The following is an 11,926-nucleotide window of genomic DNA, read 5'->3' as shown; positions in this document are numbered from 1 at the left end:
AGCCTTGGAAACCTGGTGCCCTCCAGACTGGGGATTCTGGGATTTGTGATCTAAGAGAGGAGGCCTTCGAGTCCAATTCCTCAAATCCTCCAGGGGAAGAAGGAGAAAAGGAAGGGAAGGAAGGAGAAAGGAGGAAAACAAAGGAAAAAGAGAAGAAAAAGAACGGAAGGATGAGAGGGAGGAAGAAGAAAAGGGAAGGAAAGAAGGAGAAAAGAAAAGGAAGGATGTGTATGAACAAAAGAGAAAAGGAAGGAGAAAAGAGGGAAAGAAGTAGGGAGAAGGGTGGAAAAGAAGAAAGGGAAGAGGGAAGAAAAAGAAGGGAAGGATGAACGGGAGGAAGAAAGGGGAAGGAAGAGGGAAGAAAAGGAATGAGAAACAGGAGGGAAGGAAGTAAAAAGGAGGGAAGGAGCCAAAGAATGGAGAAAAGGAAAAGAAGGAAAGAGAAAAGAAGGAACTAAAGAGGAATGGAGAAAATGATTGGAAAAAGAAAAGGTAGGGAAGGAAGAAGGGAGAAAGAAAAAAGAAGAGGGAAGGATGAGAGGAAGAAGAAGGGAAGGCAGGAAGGAGGGAGAAGGAAGGAAGAGTTGGAGAAAAGGAAGGTTGAGTAAGAAAGTAAGGCGAAAAGGGAGGGAAGGAAGAAAAAGGAGTGTAGGAGAGACAGAAGAAAAGGAGAAAGGGGAGACAAAGAATAAAGGAAAAGAGAAAAGGGTTGGAAAGAGAAAAGGGAGGGAAAGAAGGGCAGGAAGGAAGGAGGGAGAAAGGAGGAAAAGAAGAATGGGAAGGAAGGGAAGGATGAGAGGGAGGGAGGAGGAAAGTGAAAGAGCGAAGAAACAAAGATGTGTAACGAAGGAAGGAAAAAAGGAAAGATGGAAGGAGGGAGAAAGGAAAAAAGAAGAAAGGGACGATGGAAGGATGAGAGGAAGAAATGAGAAAAGGGAAGAGGGAAGAAAAGGAAGGATGAGTGAGAAGGGAAGGAGAAAAGGGAGGGGAAGAGAAAAGGAGGAAGGAAAGAACGAAGGAAAAAAGGGAGGGAAGGAGGGAAAGAAGGGAGAAAAGGGAAAGATGGGAGGGAGAAAGGAAAAAAGGGAAGGAGAAAGGGAAGAAGGAAGGAAAAAGAGGGAAGAAGGGATGGAGGGAGAAAAGAAAGAAAGAAGAGGAAAAAGGAGGGAGAAGAGGAAGAAAGAAAGGTTGATAGGAGAAAAAGGACAGGAATTCATAAAGCATGTATAAAGAGCATAAATGTCTCTTTAAAACGGAGCCAGAATGGGATTCCTTTCATACTGTATCACAGCAAAAAAAAATTTGTGACCAGCAATTTTATTTTTTCACATTCTTTTTTGAGCACAATGATATTTTTGTTTATTTTTAGGAAACAGAATTTATTCGTTTTGACACTTCCGACAGGTTTATTTTGTTTTGTTTTTGTAATACAGTACAGTGTATTTGTTTTTAGTTTTTTTTCCCATAGAAGTAAACTTGACAAAAAGAGAGAGAGTGGAATGTCTCGTGTGAAAGCATCCCCGAAACAGAAACCTTTCTACTGGAAATTTAAATAAGGGAGAGGAATGAGGTTGAGGGGAAAGAAAGGAAACGTGAGCCCAAAAATGTGGTAAAAACCCAGCCTTTCCCAAATAGTCTTATTTTATGGGGGAAAATTTGCACACTTCTCTCTCTCGATGCGGCATCGCTTTCTCTCTCTCTCTCTCTCTCTCTCCTTTAAAATAAGTCTTTCTCTGTGTTTGTATATATTTATATATATATACAAATACATGGATCAGTAACAACTCACAAGCAACTGGAAAAAAGAAACCGTCACGGCGATACCTTGTTTTTTCTTAAAAAATAAAAAGGACGTAAAAACGTCGCACAAAAAAAAAAAAGACACCAAAAACCACGGCACGGCGAGGTCCACAAGCACAGCACAACCTACGTCTATGTACAAGGGTACCGGGAGGGAGAAAACACCCCAAAATCTTCCTTTCTCTCCGATTGTTCTGTACACCGAGGAAGACAAGGAAGGGCAGGAAAGCAGGGCCAAGGGGTGGGGATCTATACAAGCTGGAAGGAAGGGAAAGCATCCCTTTTGCAGGGCGGAAAAGAATGGGATCCAAGGAACGATGTCCCCAAACCCACCTTATGTTGGGAGGAAAGAGGGATAAATAAATGACCGACAAGTCGGAGAGGGTCTTGATCTGCATCTGGACACAACTGCAAGCCGAGATCTCGTAAGAACTCGTATCAACTTACACAAAACTATAGGGCCACATCCGTTGGTAACAATGTAGCGAAACTAGTCTTCCATTGGGAGAAAAGAAGGATGATAAATATAAATGACCACCAAGTTGGGTCTTAGTCCGCATAGGGACACAACTGCAAGCCAAGATCTCCTATCGTATCTCGCAAGTCAAGATCTCAAAAGAACTTGTATCAACTTAGACAAAAAGTATAGGGCCGCATCCGTTGGTAACAATGTGCCGAAATCAGTCTTACAATGGGAGGAAAGAGGGATGATTAACATAAATGACTGCAGAGTCAGAGAGGGTCTTGGTCCGCATCTGGACGCAATTGCAAGCCTAAATCTCGTATTGTGTCATATTTTGTAAGCCGAGATCTTGTAAGTTTCCCGAAGGGCTGAGAAAAGCGGTATATAAATGGAGTAAATAAATAAAATAATAATAAATAAGAACTCGTATCAACTTAGACAAAAACTATAGGGCTGCATCTGTTGATAACAATGTACCGAAACCAGTCTTATATTGGGAGGAAAGAGGGATGAGAAACATAAATGACCACCAAATTGGAGAGGGCCTTGGTCTGCATCTGGACGCAACTGCAAGCCAAGATTTTATATTGTATCTTGCAAACTGATATCTTGTAAGAACTCATATCAACTTAAGACTAAAAGTATAGGGCTGCATCTGTTGGTAACAACATACCGAAACCAGTCTTATATTGGAAGAAACATTGATGACCGCCAAGTTGGAGAGGGTCTAGATTAGCCTCTAGACGCAATTGCAAACCAAAATCTCATATCGTATCTCGTCAGAACTCGTATCAACTTAGATAAAAGTATAGGACTACATCCGTTGGAAATGATGTATCGAAACCAATCTTATATTGGGAGGAAAGAGGGATAAATAAATGACCAAGTCAAAGAGGGTCCTGGACCGCATCTGGACACAACTGCAAGTCAACATTTATATTATCATATCTTGCAAGCCAAGATCTCATCAGAACTCATATCAACCTAGACAAAAAGTATAGGGCCTCATCCGTCGGCAACGATGTACCAAAACTAATCTTATATTGGGTCATTTGGTGGAAGAAAAGTGTGATACTTATTAAGAATTACTATTACTATTACTGGAAGGAAAGAGGGATAGATAAATGTCTGCGAAGTCAGAGAGGGTCTTGGTCCACATCTGGACGCAACTGAAAACCATGATCTCATATCGTATCATATCTTGCAAGCCAAGAAGAACTTGTAGTAACTTAGACAAAAATTGCAGGGCCGCATCCATTGGTAAAGATGGACTGAAACCAGTCTTATATTGAGAAGAAAGAGGGATAATATAAATAAATGGTTGCCAAGTCAGGGAAGGTCCTGGCCCACATCTGGTCATAATTGCAGGATCCAAGGAACCCATAATTTCTGATTTACAGGGTCAGATCTGTCACCAAAAATGTGTGTAAACCAGTCTTATATTGGGAGGAAAGAGGAGTAGTAATAAGTGAACTCCAAGGCGGAAAGGGTACTGTCCCAAATCTAGCCACAATTCCAAGCCAAGATCCAAGAAACTCGTATTAACAATTGCAAAGATCTGAGAAACTTGTTTCTTACATTGGGAGGAAAGAGGGATGATAAACATAAATGACCGCAAAGTCTGAAAGTCCTGGTCCACATCTGGCAGTAATTGCAAGCCAAGATTTCGTATTTTATTGTATCTTGCAAGCCAAAATCTTGTAAGAACTCGTATCAACTTAGACAAAAGTATAGGGCTGCATCCGTTGGTAACAAAGTACCAAAACCAGTCTTATATTGGGAGGAAAGAGGGATAAATAAATGGCAACCAAGTCAGAGAAGGTCTTGGTTCATATCTGGCCGCAATTGCAAGCCAAGATCTTGTATCACATAGTATCTTACAGGCTAAGATCTCGTAAGACCTTGTATCAACTTAGACAAAAAATATAGGGCCATATCCGTCGACAACGATGTACCCAAACCAGTCTTGTATTGGGAAGAAAGAGGATAAATAAATGGCAACCAAGTCGGAGAAGTCTTGGTTCATATCTGGCCGCAATTGCAAGCCAAGATCTTGTATCACATAGTATCTTACAGGCTAAGATCTCGTAAGACCTTGTATCAACTTAGACAAAAAATATAGGGCCATATCCGTCGACAACGATGTACCCAAACCAGTCTTGTATTGGGAAGAAAGAGGATAAATAAATGGCAACCAAGTCGGAGAAGTCTTGGTTCATATCTGGCCGCAATTGCAAGCCAAGATCTTGTATCACATAGTATCTTACAGGCTAAGATCTCGTAAGACCTTGTATCAACTTAGACAAAAAATATAGGGCCATATCCGTCGACAACGATGTACCCAAACCAGTCTTGTATTGGGAAGAAAGAGGATAAATAAATGGCAACCAAGTCGGAGAAGTCTTGGTTCATATCTGGCCGCAATTGCAAGCCAAGATCTTGTATCACATAGTATCTTACAGGCTAAGATCTCATAAGACCTTGTATCAACTTAGACAAAAAATATAGGGTCATATCCGTCGACAACGATGTACCCAAACCAGTCTTGTATTGGGAAGAAAAAGGATAAATAAATGGCAACCAAGTCGGAGAAGTCTTGGTTCATATCTGGCCGCAATTGCAAGCCAAGATCTTGTATCACATAGTATCTTACAGGCTAAGATCTCGTAAGACCTTGTATCAACTTAGACAAAAAATATAGGGCCATATCCGTCGACAACGATGTACCCAAACCAGTCTTGTATTGGGAAGAAAGAGGATAAATAAATGGCAACCAAGTCGGAGAAGTCTTGGTTCATATCTGGCCGCAATTGCAAGCCAAGATCTTGTATCACATAGTATCTTACAGGCTAAGATCTCATAAGACCTTGTATCAACTTAGACAAAAAATATAGGGTCATATCCGTCGACAACGATGTACCTAAACCAGTCTTGTATTGGGAAGAAAGAGGATAAATAAATGGCAACCAAGTCGGAGAAGTCTTGGTTCATATCTGGCCGCAATTGCAAGCCAAGATCTTGTATCACATAGTATCTTACAGGCTAAGATCTCGTAAGACCTTGTATCAACTTAGACAAAAAAATATAGGGCCATATCCGACAACGATGTACCCAAACCAGTCTTGTATTGGGAAGAAAGAGGATAAATAAATGACTGCCTAATTGGAGAGCGTCACGCATCTGACTGCAATTGCAAGCCAAGATCCAAGAAACCCGTATTAAATTAGACAGGATATAGGGCTGCATCCGTTGGCAACGATGTGCCGAAACCAGTCTTGTATTGGGAAGAAAGGATAATATAAATAAATGACCGCGAAGGTGGAAAGGGTCCTGGCCCACATCCAGCCACAATTGCAAGCCAAGATCCAAGAAACTTATCAACTTAGACAAAGTAGGACCGTATCCATTGGTAACATATACCAAAACAAGTATTATATTGGGAGGAAAGAGGGATAATATAAATAAATGGCCGCCAAGTCAGAGAGAGTTCTGAATCTGGCTGCAATTGCAAGCCATGATCCAAGAAACCCGTATCACCTTGGACAAAAGTATAGGGCCACATCAGTCGGCCATGATGTACCGAAACCAGTCTTCTACTGGGAAGCAAGAAGGATAATAATAAATAATTGCCACCAAGTCGAAGAAGGTCCTGGACCACATCTAGACGCAATAATTTCTGAATTACAGGGTCACACTGGTTGGTAATGAAATACCGAAACCAGTCTTATGCTGGGAGAAAGGAGGGGTAATACAAATAACAGCAAATGAAAGAAATTCGCAATCTGGCCAAGCAAAACGTGCTAGGGAGAGGGTTGCAGAGACGGAAGAAAAAACAACAACAATGTGTTATCGGGAGAAAAAATGGAAGTCAATACAGGTCAATCCATACAGTGCATTACCAACTTCACAATCCGTAAGAGGGTCCCTTTATTGGGTTTAATAAAGCCCTTCCCTCTTTGCTCCCCTCCTCAGAATTCATGACCGTAAAAGGAATGCTAGCTTAGCAGAATTGGGGAAGGAAGACAGCCCATTATTTTTGGACAACAAACCCCACAATGAGTCTTCCGATGAGCCAGAAATGGGCCAGGAAAGACCCCTCCCCCCCAAAAGAGCCAATGGAGGCAAAAAAGGGAGGGATGGTCAGGAAGTACACCGAAAGGAAGTATAAATATGTAGAGACCAATAAATAAATAAATATGTTAATAATTAAAAGCCACCACCCCTTCTTCCATCCCGGGGAAGGGGTCTGGACAAACGGGGGGTGCTCCGGGGTCCCCGTCCCCCCCATAACGCAAAGGGGGTAGAAGCCAGGGGGAGGAATGGGGGGTGTTTTGGGGCGCCGGCCGGAGTCTCTTAGCAGGCACAGTCCTGGTGGGGGGGCGCTTGCTGGTCACTCAGCTGGGGGCCCTGCTTGGCCCCAGTCACCGCCGGGTCAGCCGCATCCAGCGACTCGGACATCTTTTCACAGATGATGTCCACCAGGCGCTCGAAGGTCTGCTTGACGTTGATGTTATCCTTGGCGCTGGCCTCAAAGAACTCGAACCCTGCAGAGAAGGAGGGGACACAAGCCGGGATGATGATTCTAGTGTTGGGAGAGACCCATTTAGATAGATGAATAAGAGATAGACACATAGACTCCTAGCGTTTGAAGAGACCCCAAGGGACATCAAGTCCAACCCCTTAATTGTTAAGTTTCTCAACTCCAATTGTGTTGCTGTGGATTAGTCTTCTCTCAAAGAACACACCAAGACACACATGGGCTGAAGATACCATACCTCTTTATAGTTCAGAATACAAGTCTGGCACTACTGCCCTTCTACATAGGCCTGGCTACAATATCATAAATCACTCAAGAGTTCTGGTGCCTGGAGTTTGCCCCGTTCTACATTCCAGAGCCAACTATCCTCCCACCTCAGGGCAATTGAGTTTTATGGCTGGTTCATATACCCTGTCCTGAATGGCTGATAGTTGGGTGGCATGAGATAGGGATCATGACATCAATCTAGATCGATAGATAGATAGAATCCTAGAGTTGGAGGTGACCAGTCCTATCCCTTTAAACAGATGGAATGACAGATAGACAGACAGGCAGGATAGATAGATGGATTGAATATTAGAGTTGGAAGAAATAGATAGATAGATAGATAGATAGATAGATAGATAGATAGATAGATAGATCACTTTAGACAGACAGATATGTGGATGGAAGGAATCCTAGAGTTGGAAGTGACCATCCCTTTAGGCAGATTGATGGAGGGATAGATAAGATAGATAGAATCCATAGATAGACAAAATAGATAGATCTATAAAAATAAAAATGTAATGTTTGTGGGATTAACAGAACTCAAAAACCACCAGACGAATTGACACCAAATTTGGACACAAGACACCTAACAACCCAATGTATGTCCTTCACTCAAAAAAATTGATTTTGTCATTTGGGAGTTGTAGTTGCTGGGATTTATAGTTCACCTACAATCAAAGAACATTCTGAAGCCCACCAATGATGGAATTGAACCAAACTTGGCACACAGTTCTCCCATGACCAACAGAAAATACTGGAAGGGTTTGGTGGACAGTGTCCTTTGGTTTTGGAGTTGTAGTTCACCTACATCCAGAGATCACTGTAGACTCAAACAATGATGGATCTGGACCAAACTCTACAAGAATACTCAATATGCCCAAATGTGAACACTGGTGGAGTTTGAGGGAAATAGAATCTTGACATTTGGGAGTTGTACTTGCTGGGATTTATAGCTCACCTACAATCACAGTGCATTCTGAACACCAGTGATACAATTGGGCCAAACCTCCAACACAGAACCCTCATGTGGGCCACAGCAACGCGTGGCAGGGGACAGCTAGTAAATAGATAGAATGCTAGAGTTGGAAGTGAACAGTGACATCCTTTTAGACAGGAGGATGGATGGATAGATATAATCCTAGAGCTAGAAGTGAACAGTGGCATCCCTTTAGGCAGATACATGAATGGATAGATAGATTAGATAGATAGATAGATAGATAGAATCGATAGAATCGATAGATAGGTAGGTATATGGATGGAATCCTAAAGTTGGAAGTAACCAGTGACATCCCTTTAGGCAGCTAGATGGGTGGATAGATAAGATAAGATAAGATAAGGTAAGATAAGATAAGATAGAATCCTAGTCAGACTTGACCAGTGACATCCCTTTAGGCAGATAGATGGATAGAAAGATAGATAGAATTGATAGATAGACTCCAAGGAAGAAAGACAAGGTGCAAAATGAACACCCAAGCCCTTCAGGAGGCCTCCAAACGAGCCCATCTTCAAACAGCACTCAAGGACCATCTACCCACAGAACACCCTGAAAATATTGAGGAACATTGGAACAAACTGAAGACCTCCATCATCACAGCCTGTAAAGAAACTATTGGATATCAAACCAGGAAACATCAAGATTGGTTTGACGAAAATGACGAGATCCAACAGCTAATTGACAAGAAAAGGAAAGCCTTCCAAACATGGCAGAGAGACATCAACTGTGCTGCTAAGAAAAAGATCTACACCAACGCAAAAGCTGAGGTCCAAAGAAGACAAGAGAACTCAAGAACATCTGGTGGACAAAGAAGGCTGAAGAAATCCAACACCTGGCAGATACTCATGATGCTCAGGGATTTTTCAAAGCCACAAAGGTCATCTATGGACCAAGAAACCATGGCATACAGACTCTACGCTCATCAGATGGAACCAAACTCCTGAAGGACCAAAACTCAATTGCACTACGTTGGAAAGAACACTACGAAAGCCTCCTGAACTGCAGCTCCAATGCGGCCAAAGAGGTTCTCTCACAAATCCCGCAACAACAAACCAGGGATGAGCTTGCAGCACTGCCTAATTTGGAAGAAGTCAGCAATACCATCAGCCAACAAAAAAATAACAAAGCCAGCAGACCTGATGGGATCCCTGCTGAAATCTTTAAAGAGGGAGGACCTGAGCTGACACAACTCCACCGGCTCATAGAAAAAGTGTAGGTGACCGAGAAAATCCCAGCAGATTTCAAGGATGCCACCATCACCACCCTCTTCAAAAAAGGGAAAGAACAGACTGCGGAAACTATCGAGGTATCTCCCTTCTAACCTCAGCTGGGAAAATCCTCACAAGAATCCTTGCAAACCACCTTCGACCCCTCTCACAAGACACCCTCCCAGAACGGCTTCCGCGCCTCCAGAGGAACGGTGGACATGATCTTCACTGCACGACAGCTCCAAGAAAAATGCAGGGAACAAAATCAACCACTGTACATGGCATTCATTGACCTTGAAAAGGCATTCGACACAGTGAATCGCAGCATTCTCTGGACTGTCCTCCAAAAAATCAGGTGCCCTAACAAATTTGTGAACATCCTGTGGCTCCTCCACAATGACATGATGGCAACAGTCTTGGACAACAATGGCTCCCAAAGTGACCCATTTAAGGTGGAATCAGGTGTCAAACAGGGATGTGTTATTGCCCCAACTCTATTCCCCATCTTCATCACTATGATACTTCACCTTGTTGATGGGAAACTTCCCACCAGAGTGGAAATCATCTATCCGACAGATGGCAAGCTGTTTAACCTCAGCAGACTGAAAGCCAAAACCAAGGTTACAACAACATCTGTTATAGAACTCCAGTATGCTGATGACAATGTCATCTGTGTGCGTTCAGAAGAAGACCTACAAGCCACTCTAAACACCTTTGCAGAAGCATACGAGAAGCTTGGTCTGCCATTAAACATCAAGAAAACCAAAGTGTTCTTCTAGAAGTCACCAGCCAATCCCTTTCCAATGCCAGAGATACAGCTTAATGGGAGATGGCACTGAGGTTATAACCCAGACCTCTTATTTGTGAGCGACAGCATTGTACAGCAATGCACTAAATCAGTGGAACCACCAATCCCAAACACACAGCACCGACCAATAGTATGCCAACAGTTCTCAACAATAAGGCCCCAGGAAGTTCGATTTAAACAAAGATTCAACTTCAGAAAGGCAGATTGGACTAAATTCTCAGACATGTTAGATGACATGATCATATTGGTCGCGCCAATCCCTGAGAAATACGAGCACTTTATTGAAATCGTGAAACCTGCTCACGGGCCTCCATACCGAGAGGCTGCAGAACCAACTACCTTCAGGGCATTACTCCTGAAACAGCTGCCTTGTTGGAAAACTATTACAGGCTCCACAACAAAGATCCATTTAGTGAGCAAACCCTTCAGGCAGCACAGAGCATTGTGTCCTCCATCTCTGAAGCCAAGAAAGAACAGTGGATCAAGCTGATCACAGAGGTCGACATGGGCAGGAGCAGCCAGAAGACGTGGAGGCTGCTAAGACGGTTGAGCAATGATCCCTCACAAACTAATACCCATGCCAACATAAAGGCACATCAGATAGCACACCAACTCCTGAAGAATGGGAAACCCAACCTTGCCACCAAAGTAGGAAAGAAACCAATAGCCAGACAACCAGAGATTGAGAACAACAAACTTCATGAACCCTTTACATCTACTGAATTGGACATGGCTCTCAATAAATGTAAAAATGGCAAAGCAGCTGGCCTGGATGATCTACGCATGGAACAAATCAAGAACTTTGCCCCAAAAGCAAGGCGCTGGCTGCTGGAACTGATGAACAACTGCACTGCATCCTGTCAGATCCCCAAAATTTGGAGGAAAGCAAGAGTCATCGCCATCTTGAAGCCAGGCAAAGACCGTAATGATCCAAAAAGCTACAGACCAATCTCCCTGTTGTGCCACCTCTACGAAGTTCTGGAGAGACTTATTTTGCATAGAATTACGGGAAAAATAGACCCCTGTCTGATTCCACAGCAAGCTGGCTTCAGGAAAGGCAAAAGCTGCACATCGCAAGTGCTGAACCTGACTCAGCACATAGAAGATGGCTTTGAAAGGCAGCAGATCACAGGAGCTGTCTTCATAGACCTGTCAGCGGCCTATGATACTGTGAACCACCAGCTTCTCCTGAGAAAAATATATAATATCACAAAGGACTACCACCTTACCCGCCTCATAGGAAACCTGCTACAAAACAGGAGCTTTTTTGTTGAGTTCCAGGGCCAGAGAAGCAGATGGCGGAAACAGAAGAACGGCCTGCCTCGGGAGCGTGCTCGCTCCATCAATGTTCAACATCTTCACAAATGACCAGCCACTGCCAGAAGGGACAGAGAGTTTCATCTATGCTGATGATCGTTCCATTACTGCTCAAGCAAGGAGCTTTGAGATGGTAGAACAGAAGCTCTCCGAAGCTCTAGGTGCTCTTACTGCCTATTACAGGGAAAACCAGCTGATCCCTAATCCATCTAAAACACAGACATGTGCCTTTCACCTTAAGAACAGACAAGCATCCCGAGCTCTGAGGATTACCTGGGAAGGAATCCCACTGGAGCATTGCAGTGCACCCAAATACCTGGGAGTCACTCTGGACCGTGCTCTGACTTACAAGAAACACTGCCTGAATACCAAGCAAAAAGTGGGTGCTAGAAACAATATCATACGAAAGCTGACTGGCACAACCTGGGGATCACAACCAGACACAGTGAAGACATCTGCCCTTGTGATATGCTACTCTGCTGCTGAATATGCATGCCCAGTGTGGAACACATCTCACCACGCTAAAACAGTG

General features: G+C 43.3%; 1 protein-coding gene across 1 annotated transcript in view; it reads right to left on the bottom strand.

The window, feature by feature from the left end:
- Window positions 1-1,386: 1,386 nt before the first annotated feature.
- RAB3A (RAB3A, member RAS oncogene family) overlaps window positions 1,387-11,926 on the bottom strand; it is a 33,930-nt gene continuing 23,390 nt past the window's right edge. The window contains exon 5 of the mRNA XM_060784885.2: window positions 1,387-6,807. Within this exon, the coding sequence (XP_060640868.1) occupies window positions 6,617-6,807 (191 nt within the window). The 3' untranslated portion in view covers window positions 1,387-6,616. The remainder of the gene's footprint in view (window positions 6,808-11,926) is intronic.

The sequence above is a fragment of the Anolis sagrei genome, chromosome X, assembly GCF_037176765.1.
Source record: "Anolis sagrei isolate rAnoSag1 chromosome X, rAnoSag1.mat, whole genome shotgun sequence".
NCBI lineage: Eukaryota > Metazoa > Chordata > Lepidosauria > Squamata > Dactyloidae > Anolis > Anolis sagrei.
The sequence above is the reverse complement of the archived record's forward strand: the minus strand, read 5'-3'. Positions and strand labels throughout refer to the sequence as shown.